The 16,158-nt window shown below is 33.4% G+C and overlaps 1 protein-coding gene across 1 annotated transcript in view; it reads right to left on the bottom strand.

Annotated features, from left to right (window-relative positions):
* Window positions 1-15,296, bottom strand: part of LOC127538664 (uncharacterized) — a 91,288-nt gene extending 75,992 nt beyond the window's left edge. The window contains exons 1-2 of the mRNA XM_051962429.1: window positions 15,173-15,296; window positions 8,711-8,842 (exon numbers count right to left, since the gene is read on the bottom strand). Of these exons, the coding sequence (XP_051818389.1) occupies window positions 8,711-8,842; window positions 15,173-15,257 (217 nt within the window). The 5' untranslated portion in view covers window positions 15,258-15,296. The remainder of the gene's footprint in view (window positions 1-8,710; window positions 8,843-15,172) is intronic.
* Between the last annotated feature and the right edge of the window lie 862 nt (window positions 15,297-16,158).

Raw genomic sequence — 16,158 nt, 5'->3', positions numbered from 1 at the left:
TAAGTTTTGGGGGGTTGTGTATGAATCAAAAAGAATTCATGCAACTGTTATATTGAAATGTGTCACTTTTAGGAATAAGAAAGTAACAATTCCTTTTTATTACAGCTTAGTTGGATAACATCCAGAACATTTCCTCCTCCAACCAATTTTGAGCATTTTAAGTTTAAGGACATTAATGTTCTGGAAAGCATCCAGAGGAAAGTGAGGATGTGAAGAGTCTTGGGTCTATGTAATTTGAAAAATGAACTAGCCTTATTTAGTCTGGAGAAAGGAAAAATTTAGGGGACCCTCAAGGTCCTTGGGGATTGATGGATGCTTCTAAGTATCCAAAGAAAATATGGAGATACACACACATACACATACACACACACACACACACACACACACATATATATATATATATATACATACAATACATATGTCTATACATCTATTTAAATATATATATATATATATAGTATACAAATAAATACAAGTGTGTGAATAAAACTAAACCTTCATTGTTTGGCCCCAGAAGACAGACATAGAGGAAAATTTAGGCTTGTGGTCAGGGAAAAATTCTAATGATTAGAGCTATCCATTAACAGAACATCTCAGGAAGTGCTGTGGTCTCTTTTCCTAGAGAGCTTCAAATAAAGTTTGCATTGCTCCTTTTGTAGCATGTTATAATAAAGATTCCTTTTGGGTAAAAATTAAATTCACAATCTACTAATCCTTTCAAATAGGGGTACTGTGAAGCTCAAAAGCAACAATGAATGAAAAGCACATTGTAAACTTTTAATTATTATATAAATGCCAGTAATTATTATTATTATTGTAATCTACAGTCACTAGTCCTCCATTCTGTTGATGATTTAATTCTTTGAATCTTCTCTTATACTCCTATTTAGCTCAAACACTGTTTATAGAGCAGTACAGAAATATGATAGTAAATGTTTAATAATTTAGCTCTCCAGAAAAAAAATTCACACATACTTTTAAATTTAATCTGTACTACTAACACTCTCCATCAGTTTATTAATTCTAGATAACTGATAAAACAATAAACTAAGCCTTGATTTCTAGAATGTACTGATGTCTGAGATATGAATGCTTAGGCTGAAAATTTAACAATAGGTTTTCGCATATCCGTATCCAATCCTGAAATTCTTTTGATTAGGTGATACATCAGAAAAAGTGTGATGAGAAAAAAGATAGGTCAGTCACATCAAAAAAGGGATGAATTACTGATGGACAGCCAGCAACTCACTGGTAGCCAAACACTGTCAAGAGACCTAGAAGAATATCTCCTGGACTTGGAATGGGTCCCCTCCATTATATTTCTACAAGGATATGATTAAGAGTTGCACAAAGTAAAGAGGCATTGGTATTGCCATTATCTATATTTATGAATTATTAGATAGAATATCAATGTCAGTCAAAGCTCTATCTAAATATTAAAGAAATATTGAAAATAATCAAATTTAAATAATATTTGTTGAGATTCATTGTGAAAAAAAGTTGTGTAGTATACAGGATAGAATTTTTTTTTGTTTTAGGCAATTGGGGTTAAGTGATTTGCCCAACTAGAAAGTACTGAATATCTGAAGTGGGATTTGAACTCAGGTCTTCCTGACTTCAGAGGAAGGGCTCTATGCACTGTGCCATCTATCTTCCCCAAGAAGAGAAATCCTTTACAAAGATATAAGTTCCTAGCAGAGATGCTAGCTTTTTGCTTCTAATTCTCCCTTGGGGGAAAAAAAACAATTTTATGATTTCTTCTATAACTGTTAAGGGTGATTTGATTCTAAATTATGTAAGCTACAAGAGAAAAATTTCCCAGAAAAATTTTCATTCAATTGGATATAAAAATATACTTACTCAATTACCATGTTAGCTGTCTGGTATAACCTTAGTTTTATCACCTATCTGATAGGGAGGTTGTGAGGTACATGAGATGAGGTATATGAAGTGCATTATAAACGTTAAGATTTTATTATTATACACAAAATTAAATGGAAAAATGAGATATTTTTTCAGGTTGAAAGGATAATCTATTTGAAATGAAGGTGATCAAAAAAAGGTTTTTTGGTTGTTGGAATTAGCACTTTCTTTTTTAATCATACTAAATCAACAGGAGCAAGCTTCAAACTTTAACAGAGTGAAAAGAGTTTAGTAAAGCATTTCTAGTTTTTCTTTTTCCTAAATTCAAATCTTGTCTCAATAATTTGGATCAAATTTACCATCATCATTTGGTGAATCTCCAACCAGAATTATTGCTCCATTTATTTATTCTTAGCAACAAACTTCCCTGTTGATGATAGTAACATTCTACCTGATATATATTGAACCCAATACCATTCATCAGTGATCAGTTTCTCTTTGTGTCTGAATAAATGAACCATTTTTGAAGTTAGTTGACAAAGACCCATCAGTAACTCTCTCAGAAGTTCCAAATATATTGAAGACATTTGATTGGAAGGCTTTTTTTCTTAAGTGATCCTTAAATGACAAGATATGTAAAAGTAGAAATGAATCATATAGGTAATCCTTAGAAACTCCAGAAACTAAGAAAAAACACAATATTGCCATTAATAATTGCTTGAGGTTGCTTTACAGGACTTGCAAAATATATGTTTCTTTGAGGCTTAAGAGTTTATGTGACACATATATTTACTAGCTGGTCAGCACTGTGCCAATGAAATTAGCACTCAAGAGTCAGTCTCTAGCTGGACTAGTTGGCTTTAGTATAGATTGTATCTCCAACACTGGTCAGATTTGTGATATATTGTGATAATAGTCACAAATACAATGGAGAGAGAACATGAATGGATCAGGGAAAAACTAACAACATTTCTAACATTACTAGAAAACAACTCAAAGAACATTCCTGCATAATTGTAGATCACTAGAGATTTTATAAATAAGAATAAGAAAATATTTGATGTATGTTTGTCAAAGATAACAATCATTCTTGTCTCATTGCTCCAAGTCAACACTATAATGTGAGAGAAGAAAGCCTGTAGAATCAACAAGAATATTGTTTATTGTGGTTACTGACTCAATTCTTCCTTGTTTGTATTGATACAAAATTTATTAAATTATTAAATATTTATAATGCTCTAATTTTTACATAATGATGATTAAGAAACAATATCTAGATACTCAAATGAATCTATAATCCAATTTATTCAAAAGTTCTGTCCAATAATAAAGATCACAATTCATTAATGCCTGTTTACTCTGGGTGACTATTATCCATATTATCCCTTAAGATCAAAGGGTCTACTAAACATGCTGGAGGTCTCCCTTGATTTCTGCTGACATCACAAAAGTACCAGAAAAATGCTCTGGTTGTCTATATGTCATTTTTTATATGTCATTTCACTCTTTCCAGATGGTCAGATTTTTTCTCTTATTATAGAATACTCCTGTTTTTCTTCATAATGTTTGATTGATTTTATATTTGACTTGCTCATACCTACTGTACACATCTCCATAAGCATCTGGATGATATAAATTTTAAATTCTTTGGTGATAGTTTTGTTCCATTTATTATTGATACATAGAAATACTAATAAAATGTTGGGTTTTTTTTATGAGCTATTGCTTTTGTGGGAAATTTGGAATTATTAAAATAGTTTTGAAGTTTTCCAAAGGCAATCCATCCCATTCTTCTCTACTTGTTCAACTTTGGGCATCATTTTTGTCCATTTGTCCTTTACTCATGGTTAAATTTCACTGGATGTTTACTGAAATGCATATTAAAATCTGGACAATAGACAGTCTCTATCTACTTGCTCTTTCCTTTGGTCAGTCTAAACTCCTTTGAATGATTACAATTCACTTCCTAGAGTCACTGAAATATTTTGAGGCTTGATGTGAGCATATGTCATCAACAAATAGGAATATCTTTAGAATCTCATTATTCATGAAGAATATCTCGCTAACCTAGGCTCTTCATTGGGATTCTTTCATTATAGGGGAAATCTTTTGTATGCGCTGATTAGATATTTGTTATCAGATATTTTTGTTGTTACATATTCAGAGGGATCTTGAATAACTTTTATACATGGATTGGAAGTACCGTGATATAGAAAATCCTTAAAGGCAGAGTTCTATTCCATTAAATCAAATGGTTTTTTAATAATCAGCAAATGATATATTAAATGGAATCTTATGTTCTCCACATTTTTCAGTTAATTGTGAGACAATAAAGATATGGTCCATTGTAGAATGGTGCTTGTAAAACCTTGCTTGTCCTTTACTAATATTTTCATTGAGCATATCCTCAATTCATGTATGGAAGAATCTCACAAAGATTTTGTGTAGATGAGAGAGAAGGAAAATACAGGTCAGTAGTTATTGTATTTTTTTTTTTAGTATTAAGTAAACCTGAATTTTTTTCATATACTTTTGGTATCTTTCTATCCTTCAGATGTGTATAAAATAAGGTCCTTAAGTATTTCAGAATGATATAAGAATAATTGGATATTGACGTGACAATTTATGGGATCAAGTTTATTATTCTGTTAATTACTAACATTGAATGAGAAACATCTTAAGTTTGCTTCAAAGAAAAGAATTATAGTGCAATCAATTACTTTAGAGAAGAATAACTTATGGAATATCTTGTGTTACTTCAATGAGAAAAGTCAATTTGTTCAGGATTATTATTTAATTTGGAACTACCACATGGGTACTAAGCATGGGAAGCTCAATTCTGAAATGAAAACCTAACTTGTTGACATGCACTGTTTTTTGAAATTGATTATTCAACATATTTATACATCCCATCCCAGAACCTTTTTGCTACCATGTTTCCCCAATAATAAGACCTATCCCGAAAATAAGCCCTCCCCTTACTGTGTAAGATTCCTCTAAGATAAGCCCTCCCCCCGAAAATAAGCCCTATTGAGATTGCTACTGTAGTGAAGGTGATCCCCTGTGCTACACTCTACATTACGGTACCCTCTGTATGCACCGTTCCCCTCCACCCCCTTTCACTGGATGAAACGCACGCCGCGCTCCAAGCTGCATCCAGTCAGAACTGCAACAGTGAGCGTGTCATCCTGTTCTTCCCCAGTGATTTGCTTGCTGGCGCCATTGAGAGAAGTGCCGCGGAGGAGAGCTGAGGCAGGACAACATAAAAACCCGGTATGTAAGTGGGAATGAGGGGGCATGATGGAGGATAAAAGAAGAACTCAGGGGGCATCATGGAGGATAGAAGGAGCACTCAGGGAGCATGATGGGGTTAAAACATTATTGAGGGGCATGATGGAGTGAAAAGAAGGACTGATGGTCATAATTTTATTATTCTGTCTGCACAGGTCACCTGTGTTTTGGCAATTCGTTTGGATGGAAAGAAAGCCACACCTCTAATAATCAGTAAGGGCAAGAAAGATAAGATTGAATGTGTATCAGGCATTTATGTTCTTGAAACCGAAAAAGCCTGGTGTACACAAGCCGTTATAAGAAAGTGGGTTGATTTAATGCTGCCACTTGTTATGCGAGGTAACCAAAGAGGTCTGATAATCTGGGATTCAGCCAGCACTCACCGCGCTAAAGAAATGAAGAACTTCCTTGCAGAGAGAAGAATAGATCAAGTAATGATTCCTGCAGGAATGACTGCCTATCTCCAGACCCTTGATATTGCAATAAACAAGCCACTCAAGGACCATTTGCGCATGGAAGTCAATGACTACATTGAAAATAGAATGGAAAGAAATCAGCGTGGAAACTTTGTAAGCCCTGTCTGCAAGAAGTCGTGACTTGGGTGAAGAAGTCGTGACTTGGGTGAAGAAGTCATGGGATAAAATTATTGACAGCTGTATCGCCAAGGCACTACAAGCAGGTTACCTGGACAAGACATGTTCATTTAAAGAGAGCTATATTGCTGGACATGACAGATTGGGTCCACTTCTTCTGAAGGAAATAGAGGCGCAAGACATCCAGGACGGAATTCAGGGTATGGACACTTATGATGATGTTGTTGAAGAAGATAACATGATCATTATTGAATAAAGATACTTTTTTTGGTTCACATTTACCTGTTTATTAAAATTGCTGTCAATGTTCATTAAAATAAGCCCTCCCCTGAAAATAAAGCCTCTGGTGTTTTTCTATCCAAAAAAATAATAAGACAGTGTCTTATTATTGGGGAAACACGGTTCAATTGAAATTAATTTGGCAACTTTTAAGAGAATTCATTTTTGTATTAGAGACCATCTTTGTTGGAATCCTTACAAAGTGTTAAGTCATTAGAATTGATAGAGACAATAATTATCTAATTCAGCATGGTTCAGTATGATTGATCTGATCTTACAAGGAGATGTTATGGGCCAGAACTTGAAACAAGGTGATAACTCAATGGAATTGATGGAAGCAATGCTTGTGTGCTTGGGTTTGCACCTTTAAGAATTCACACATTAGAGCTCACACCTTTGAGAGTTCACACATTAGCTCACATATTGGAGTTCACAAGTTTGGGAGATTCAGGAGATTCACAAGTCAGAAGCCCACAATCCCACTCTCTCAGAGGAGGAGTCAACCATTGGATTCACACCTTTAAGAGATCATATAAAAGAAGCTCTTAGAGCTTCAGTGAGTCAGTCAGTTCAGAAGAAACCACTAGTCGGAGTTGAGCTAGAGCCAGAAGTCACTTTGGAAGATTAAGAGAGTGAGAGTTCAGTTTGGGAGATTGAGAAGCTAATCTGTAATCGGGCAGAACCAAGATTCAGAGGGAGCTGGAGGCAATAAAGCTCAAGTTGCAAGAGCTCTTGGAAGTAAAGAGGGAGATAGGCCTCTAAGAAAGCTAATCAGGCCCAAGGAAAGAGACAAGACTTGGAAGAAGAAAATAAACATTTGGATTTTATCAGCTGGCTACATTTGAGGTGATTATTACTCTGAATTGAAACTAAGGCTGTCTCCAGAAAATCTCCCCAAGAAACCTGCTCCCAGAGAGAACGATCATATATTATACAAAAGAAGAGAACACCACACATCTTATTAAAAAGTGTTCTGTTAATAGTTCCTTAGCCATCTTTCTTTCTCCTAAAGAGGGGAATGGTCAAGTAAAAGTAAATGACTAGAATAAACAACAAAATGAATAGCTAGATAGAATATTTTTTAAAAAACAAAATAAATAAAATCAGATCATTATGACAAATATAAAATTGGGTTCAGAATTTTCTAATTTTTTCAATTGTTCAACATAACAATTTGCTAACTTGCATCACAAGACAATTATAGGTAATAAACTAATAGTTCCTTCCCTTCTTGGGATTTGAATTTATGGTCAAGAATGAAACAGATGAACACTAGAGATTAAATAATGGTAAAAATCAATGCTGATTTAAAAGGTACTTTTTAAGGCTACGTAACTACATTGCAAATATCAAATTCATAACCAAAAGGGCTCATTTTAGAAGTCAAATCATCACAGACTTTTGAATTCTTCTTTCAGCTTGCTGCTGGCAGGTTGAGATAAGACTAGATCAGCAAGGAGAATAGAAAAATATGTAAAGTTTCTGGTCTACAGATTCTAATTTGGTGTTTTTGTTAGAGCTATAAGGTTTGAGCTTGCTCTATCTGATTTGGTTACTGGTAAAGCAAATTTGAATTATATTAAGAGCTATTTTGCAAGAGAATTTAACAGAAAAAGTGATGTCAGCAAGTAACCTGAATGAGAAAAGAAAATCCTTTAGAATCTGCCCTGAAATGCTACCCATTCTAGAATGTTTAAGAGGAAAGATTCCCAGAGGATTGGAGGACTGCTTTAGGAGATGTTTCAGAAACCAGCCAACTGTGTGAAATGAGACCTCTGAGCACTAAAGTAGGATGGACTAATGAAATGGGCAGTATGGATGGGTTACTGAGAAAGAGATCTTGCCATTAAGAAATACTTGCCAAAGAAGACAGCCCCCAATATATTCCCTGTCAATGAGTTGGTCAACATCTTCCCCTTTCCCTGTTACATTATTTCTCATCATAAACCTCATGATTAAAAATGATGAAGCATTTGTCATAGCAGCTGGTAATTTATTGAGGAGACTGGCTCTTGAGTGAATCAAAGAGGGGAATAAGAGAAATTATACAATTATGATAAGAATTCTTTTCCCTTCTATTTTCTGTAAAGACCAACTACTCTGAGGTCAGTTGGTCTTTAAAGGTCATGAATGATTGATGAGATTGTTCCTAGCCCTCAAAGAATGTGCTCCTCATTTTTTTGTTAGGACCTCCCCCAACCAGGAGATGTAATTTTTGTTTAGCATACAAACAGAATCCAAACTTGATGAACTCTTACTCTGAGTTTAGGGTGATCCAGCTCAAGTCAGATAGCTTCCCTTGCCTGGATGACTGGAGACTACTGAGTCTCACCAAGTCACATTCTTAGCAGGAGGAGTTGAAGACAGTTAGCTTATCTCTTTATTAAATATCCACCAATCAAGATTGATTTTCACTTTTCAGGAAAATTCCCTTTCAGAAGGATCTCAAAGCATTTTAGAGTCTCCATTGCCATCTTTGTTTAAATCAAAACCAGTGACCATCATTTTATTGCCTGCTGGCTAATCTAATTAATATATTTATTATTAATTACCCAGAAACACTGTCTCTCGGGGTTTTCATTCATCTCATTTGTTAACACATACAATTTGAAACATATACAATTAGAAAAATACATCCCTAGTATTTTTCAATTTTATCAACTTGAAAGCAAAAATGTACTTACTCATCATTTGTTCATGTTTTACAGTATTTGACAAACTGTGCAACTTTTCATTTTCAAAATTTATGGATTGAATTTCCTTAGGAAGTTCCATTTTAGTGAAGTTGGTTCTTTCCCCAATTAATGGTTCTTCATCTGAAAATACATGATAAGAAAGATTTGACTTCAAATCCTTTCTCTGACACAGTCAATTCTGCTATAACACTTGTTTTGAAAAATAAAGATTTTCCCAATGTAATTGATTTATTAGGAAACAATTTGAGCAGAACTTGAATTATGGTTTACTTACATGAAATTTTGTCAGAAAGAAAGAAAAAATTGTACCTAGCTGATCTGAACACAAATCAGAGACACATCCATACTTTAAATATCTTTCAGATATCTTGGTTCATTGAATATGTTATCTGCAAGGCTGGATAACCACAGTTCACAACAATTTACAACCTTCCCATATCCACGTTCACAATTGAATTTCAGGTCATTTTCAAGTGCCATATTTATTGTGTATCTTCATGTATGATAGCAGCTCTGGATAGAAGAAGGGTCCTCCACATCTGTGACCTACTACTCATCTCCACTTTCCATCCAGTGTTCTTTTCCCTGAATTGATGCTGTTCCAAGTCTGTCTCGTCATCTGCAACCACCAACTTTGTCAGCATATCTCTAGCCAAGTGCAGCCAAAGGTCAGGGATACTGCCACTATTTGTTACAGCATTTACATATTTTAGCCATTTACTATGTATAAAATTACACTGCTGTTTTTATTAGGTTCCTATCCTTTTTATGTGTCTCTGATGAAGCTTTTGACTGTTGTACCTCTGAGCCTCTTTTGCCCATAAACTCTATAGTTTTAACTGTATGATTCTTTGCAGAGTTTTTTGGGAACCAACTATATCATATTATAGCAGAACTGACTGTCTTAGCTGTGTATCCCTCAAAAATTAATTTAATTTCTTACTGCTCCAGGCATCTCTCTAAGACTTTAATCAACTGATGAATTGTTGAACTTCGTTAGTGGAGGGAAGAAGCATTTCTATACCAAGAGTAGTTATTCTGATGTATGAATAATTTAATGAATGAATCATTTATTAAGAGCTTATTAGGTGCAAAGCATTGTACCTTGGATGCAAATAAAAGAGTAAGTTTCCAAGGAGTCCCATTCTAGCAGGAGAGACAACACATAAATAATATAGATGCATATTAGATGGAAAAGTCCCATGATTCTTAGAGTTTAGCTTCAAAGGGGATAACTGCCTCTACTTTCAAGTCATTATTGGTTTCTGATACTAAACATTCTTTTTTGAATTTTTCACAGATGTGTCTAAGTTATCGATGGGAATAGTCATTAGTTTACATCTACACAGAGGCAGAAATGATGAAAACACAGATCCCAAAGAAAAAAAGAAGCAGGTAGGTGATGTAATACTGGAGTTGGAATCATGAAGATCTGAATTCAAATCTAGCAGCAGACATTTATTAGCTGACTGACAAGTCAGCCTTTTTGTCTCATCTTCATTTATAAAAAGGGTTGAATGGCACCTACTTCCTGAGATTGATGTAAAAACAAAATCAGATGTTTGTAAAGTGCTTTGCAAAAACTGTTGTTATTAAGGAAAAAATATGCAAGGTGCTGTCCCAGATACTGGAAGTACAAAATTATAAACAGAATTTTCCTTGAAGATTTTTGTTTTGTTTTGTTTTGTCTTTTTTGATGAGGCAATTGGGGGTTAAGTGACTTGCCCAGGGTCATATAGCTACCTTGAAGAGATTTTTATTCTATTGAGTGGGATTTCTCATTCTGGACATATATGAACAGATTTCAAACATCTACTAGCTAACATTTACCAATAAATCTTTACCATTCACTGGAGGTATTTTACTTATCCAAGTCATTATCTAAAAATCACTATCATTATCATCTCCATTTTATTTTTTTAGCTGAAAAATTTATTTTAATATTATAAATAAATATACTAAATAATATGGCAGTTACATATAAAAATTTCACATATAATGAACTTAAATAATTATAGTTCAATATGATTAATAAGAGTAGATAAATATTAAGAAATTACAAAAGCAATCTCAGAGTAAAAAAATTAAATATGTAAAAGAGGATCTTAAGAATATCATAAATGCAATAAGAATAGAGAGGTTGAAGACAAATTTTAACTTAAGACCATAATAAAGCTACAACCAATATATCATATTTATATTAAGGCAATTTTGCTGGTAACTAGAAAAAAAGGAGAATTATATTTGTGTATATATGTACTACTGAGAAGATGAAGCACAAGAGTTAAAGTTTATTAACAAATTTTCTCAGGTTGAACCTCTAATGGTTTAAAAATAAGCAAATTAGTACTTAAGCATTTTCTCTTGTTTCTTTCTGCTTATATGGTTCTGCTCTGACCAAGCCTTTTGAGCGTCTCTTGATATCAGAGGGAAAACCCCACAATTTTCCTCCCAAAACTGAAAGTGAAAAGTAAATACAGAACAAGAGGGAACTTGGTGAGAACTAAGTCCTGGTCTCTCGTTAATTGAATAAAATAATTGCAGTAATCTCACATTCTGCCTCAGTTTCCTCATTTATAAAATGAAAAAGTCTGACTGGGATAAGCTCTAAGTTCCTTCCAGTTCAGTAATTCTATGATTCTTACAGATATTGTGTGTGTGTGTGTGTGTGTGTGTGTGTGTGCACGCGTTGGGGAAGAGAAGGGACTTTTGACCTTGAATGAATCCAAATTTGGGACCTAAGACAAATGAATGAAAAATATTTATGAAATACTTGGTTATCAATCTTTAAGCAGCATTTTGAGATAAGATGTTTCATAAAAAGACACTAGTTTCCATAACATTCTGTCATCCCCATTTTATAAATGAAGAAATTTAGTAAGCAGAGGTTGTGTGACTTACTCATGATCACACAATATATATCTGATATTTGGATTTAAACTCATACATTTCATGTAATAACTTTTCTCTTACCAGATTTCTACACAATATACACACACACATATAAATAACATAAACATATGTTCCAAGTTATAGCTATCTATCTATACACACATTGTTACAAATATACACATGTACATACAAAATGTGTATATATGTATGTATATATACTCACACACAATATACACTATATGTGTGTATATGTATATATCTATATATATGTAATATTTTATATAGCACTTACATGTTAGGCACTGCCCTAAGCACTTTACAATTATTATCTCATTTAATCCTCACAACAACCTTGGAAGATAGGTGTTATTATTATTCCCTTTTTACAGATGAAGAACCAGAAACAAACACAGGTAAGTGACTTGCCAAGATTATATAAGTATCTGAGGGCTGATCTGAATTCCAGTTCTAGCACTCATATACACATATCACATCCACTGACAGGTAAGCTCCTTAAGGACAGGGACTCTCGTTTTTAAATTTTAATATTTGTAGCTCTGACTCTTTAGCAGAGATTGGCACATAATAAGCATGTAATTAGAACTTGTTATTATGATATACTGAATTACTATGAAAAAGAATCATCTGTTTTCTTATACAAGACAATATGCCTTGACAGAAATATTGACTGATGCTTAGCCCTTGATGAAAAATATACAACATTATTGTAGAAATTCATTGACAGGTGCAAATTGGTAGTAAGTATGAGATGGTAAAGATCCTATGAGCTACAAATGAGGGACTATAAGTTCTATATCTAACACTTTCTGTCTATGTGACCTTGGATCACACACTACCTCCCTGGCCTTCAGTTTTCTCATTTGTAACATAAGGGATTTGGACCTCTGATGTCTGTTTCAGTCTAAGAACCTAAATTTTATGTTTTTTCTCTGATTATAGAAATATGAAGACTGGCTGAATTTGATAATTTGTCTTTTCCCTTAGGAATCCACCCATTATGTGCACATAAGTGTCCTGTGGCAAAACTTGTTCCACCAGGATTCTCCTCCCATGATATCTTATGGCTGCAATTCATAAATCACCATATTTTCAGAAGAATTAAAATTTTAGAGAACCTAAAGGGTAATGATGGAAAAGGCTAAGGCAGATGTAATTAGGCTTAGAGTAGGCAGAGCTATTAAATATCAACTAGTAGAAATGTAATTGGGAAATAGTTAACAAAATATATGAAAACACAATAGAATCTAGATAGAATATATGATTTTCTGTGGGGATCCTAATGTATGGTTTAGTTGCTCCCATTTCTATTTGAAAGTTATTACATAAAACTGCTAATGATGCATACACAGGAAGTTGCATAAAAATTTTCATCTAAGATATATGTAATAGGAGTTAGGCTAGTTATATAGTTAAAGTTAGGAATAATAGTTGGATAGTCCAAGTGTTATATGGACATTCTTCTGCACACTGGTAACTCCTCAATGGAGAACTGATGACATAGACAAGAAAGATAGCTAGATTATGATCTACACTGATGGAGAGAGCTGTCAGGCTTAAGTATTGGATTCACCAAAGTATCATATGAAAGATTTAAGGTAGGATATTTTAGGAACAGCTTGGACAATTGGATTTTCTGAGCCAAGTCAGATAGACAAATGAAACCTAGGAGCGAAATTGAGAAGAGCTAAGGAAAGACCCAAAAGATATCAAGAAAGGATAGAAAGATAACATAGAAATCAGAAGTAGTGGCTAAGGGAAAGCAGACCCAGAATCAGAAAACCCAGCGTACATTAATCCAGAGTTCAGTCTCTGGTAAAAAAAAAAAAATTGTAAGAAGGACCCAAAAGCAAAATGGAGTATCGTGCCAAGGAAATTTAAGGTGGTAGGGAAAATGAAAAAGTTCCTTCAAAACAAAAAAATAGGGTTAAAGGTCATAATTAGGTCCTTAACTAAAAGGTGGAAGAATAGACAGAAGAAATTTAAGGGACTTATTGAAGATTCAACAAGCAAGTGGATAAGCAAGCATTCATTAACACTAACTCTTTGAGTCCTTAGCCACAAAAGGACGATGTAAATCATTGTCTTTATTTTTATTTAGAATCAGTTTGGGGTTAAGATTTAAACTCAAATAATTAAACATATTACTATGCTCTGTATAGTCTTTGGATTCTAGGAGTACTATTTTAATGAGAGGAAGACTGCAGAGGAATGGCAATTAGAGAGAGCATGTGCAAATAAGAGAGTAAAAAGAGAGTAGAAAGTGAAAAGAGGTGATCATTCTTTAATTTATTTTATACCTATTATTAAGCATCACTATGTATGTAGTACTGTGATGTGTTCCTGTTCTTATTCATACAGTACAAGCTTAAGATCCAAACTCAAATAATTAAATGCATCACATGAAAACAATATGAGAAAGTGGCAAAACAAAATTACATAGTTTCCATTTTATTGGTCATTAGTAGCTCTAAGACTAAGGGATATTTCATGCAGGAGGCAGTATTTGAATTGGTGTTTAAAGGATGGGTAGAAAATTGGCATGTGAAGGAAAGTCTTTGGTGTAAGTGAGAGTATCAGCAGGGACACATCATCTGATAGGGAGAAAAGACTAGTCAAATTCTGCTAAAGTCTAGATGTTTTATTTCATGAAACATTAATTCATGAAAATATTATTTTTAATATCTTGTGCCCTGTTTCATCAGATATAAGGCAAAAATACTGGCTTTGGAATCAAAGGGCCTGGATTAAAAATCCCACCTCTGATTTTTCCTAGTTAGCAAAAAGGCAACAGGACAGAGAGTGCTAGATGTGAATCAGGAAGACTTGTGTTTGAATCCTACCTAAGACCCACCAGGCTCCATGTGACCCTAGGCAACACACTGACCTTCTTAGCTTTCAATTCATCATGGATGAAATGGAGTCATTTTCCTGAGTATAATATTAGTGTTAGACATTTATTAGCTATGTGACTCTCACCAAATCATTTAATCTTATTTGTCTCAATTTCCTCATCTGTAAAAATGGGAATAATACATTTTTATCTCCCAGAGTTATCATGAGGATCAAATATGCTATCTTTAAAGTAATAGAGGCACTATATAAATGTTAACTATATTATTATTATTATTGTATTTAGCCATATCAACTCCATCCTACAGTTGTGAAGTTGATTTTTTGAATTCAGGTAAAAGAAAAAGATTCTCTCACATCCTATGTTTACATTCTATTTTGGATTTGATTTTATGTAATTGTTGGCATGGATATTTTACTAAGCTTTTCTAAAAATGGATTATCATAAATAGCTATGCATTTGACTTGAAAATGGGATGAGAATGAATTCTCTCTTTCCTTCATAAATCTTAGTGAATTCAATTTCATTGAATTCCATGAATTAGGGAAAAGTGTTCATTTATCTAAATGTTCTATTTAACAATCAAAGAAAAATCTAGTCTAGTCAACATATTTTTTAAAAAATAAATAGAATTATTTAAGCTGAAGCTATTTGTAAAATAAAGTTTCTCTATTCATTTTACTTACCAGCTTCTGTGGACTGCCAAAATAGGGTGACCATAAGCAGTAGAAAGAGGTCATAATATTTAGCTGGCTTGTCTCGCAGCATCATGAACCTTCCACTCTGTTTACTTGTTGAGTAAAATCTTTTTTAAACTCAGCTAAGTGAACACCAGGGATTTTGAGGAGCATTTTAACCACTCATGGATTAAGATCTAATCAGAATTATTGGGAGAAAGAACAGTTCCTGACCATATGATCTTATCATTGCTTCTAAAATATTTTTTTCCATCTATAAACCATTTGACTGGTGCAACATATTCCATGGACTCCTTCCAAAATACCCTCCGTAGAATTAATGAGAAAAATGGTTCTCATTTTTGGATGAGATTTTATTGAGGAATAGCATAAGTAACTTACTATCAGAAATAAAAGAAGAGATGGCTCATTGCTAATATTAAAAGAGTAAGAAAAGTGGAGGGTCCAACTAAATTGTACATAAGGATCTCTATGGGCCACATATTGACTTAAAAATGCATATTATCTGCATCCAGAAAAAGCACTATGGAGATTGAATGTAAATCAATACAGGCTATATTCACTTATTTTTTTCTGCTTTTTTTTCTTCCATGTTTTTTCCCTTTTACTCTGATTTTTCTCTCCTAATATGATTCATAAAGCAATGTGTATTAAAAATAGATTAATTAAAAAACCAAAAACATTCAGAAAAAATACATATTAACATCATGTTTTACTGTGTTTTTGTTTTGTTAAGTATTTCTCCATTACATTGTAATTTGGGCTGTTGGAAAGGTATTTGAGACCAAATGTTTGCACAGTATCAAAATATCCAGATCTACAGTTTGGCAAAACATAGTTAAATTGTATTTATTTCTTGGGTATTTTAAGATAGCATATTAAACTTTTATAGTAGAATGAATTTCAGTCACCTGTTTTCTATACTGACTAATAGAAATAGTATTGTTGTAACATTCATTTATAAGTAAAGCTAA

Source organism: Antechinus flavipes, chromosome 5 (genome assembly GCF_016432865.1).
Source record: "Antechinus flavipes isolate AdamAnt ecotype Samford, QLD, Australia chromosome 5, AdamAnt_v2, whole genome shotgun sequence".
NCBI classification, from domain to species: Eukaryota; Metazoa; Chordata; class Mammalia; order Dasyuromorphia; family Dasyuridae; genus Antechinus; species Antechinus flavipes.
The sequence above is the reverse complement of the archived record's forward strand: the minus strand, read 5'-3'. Positions and strand labels throughout refer to the sequence as shown.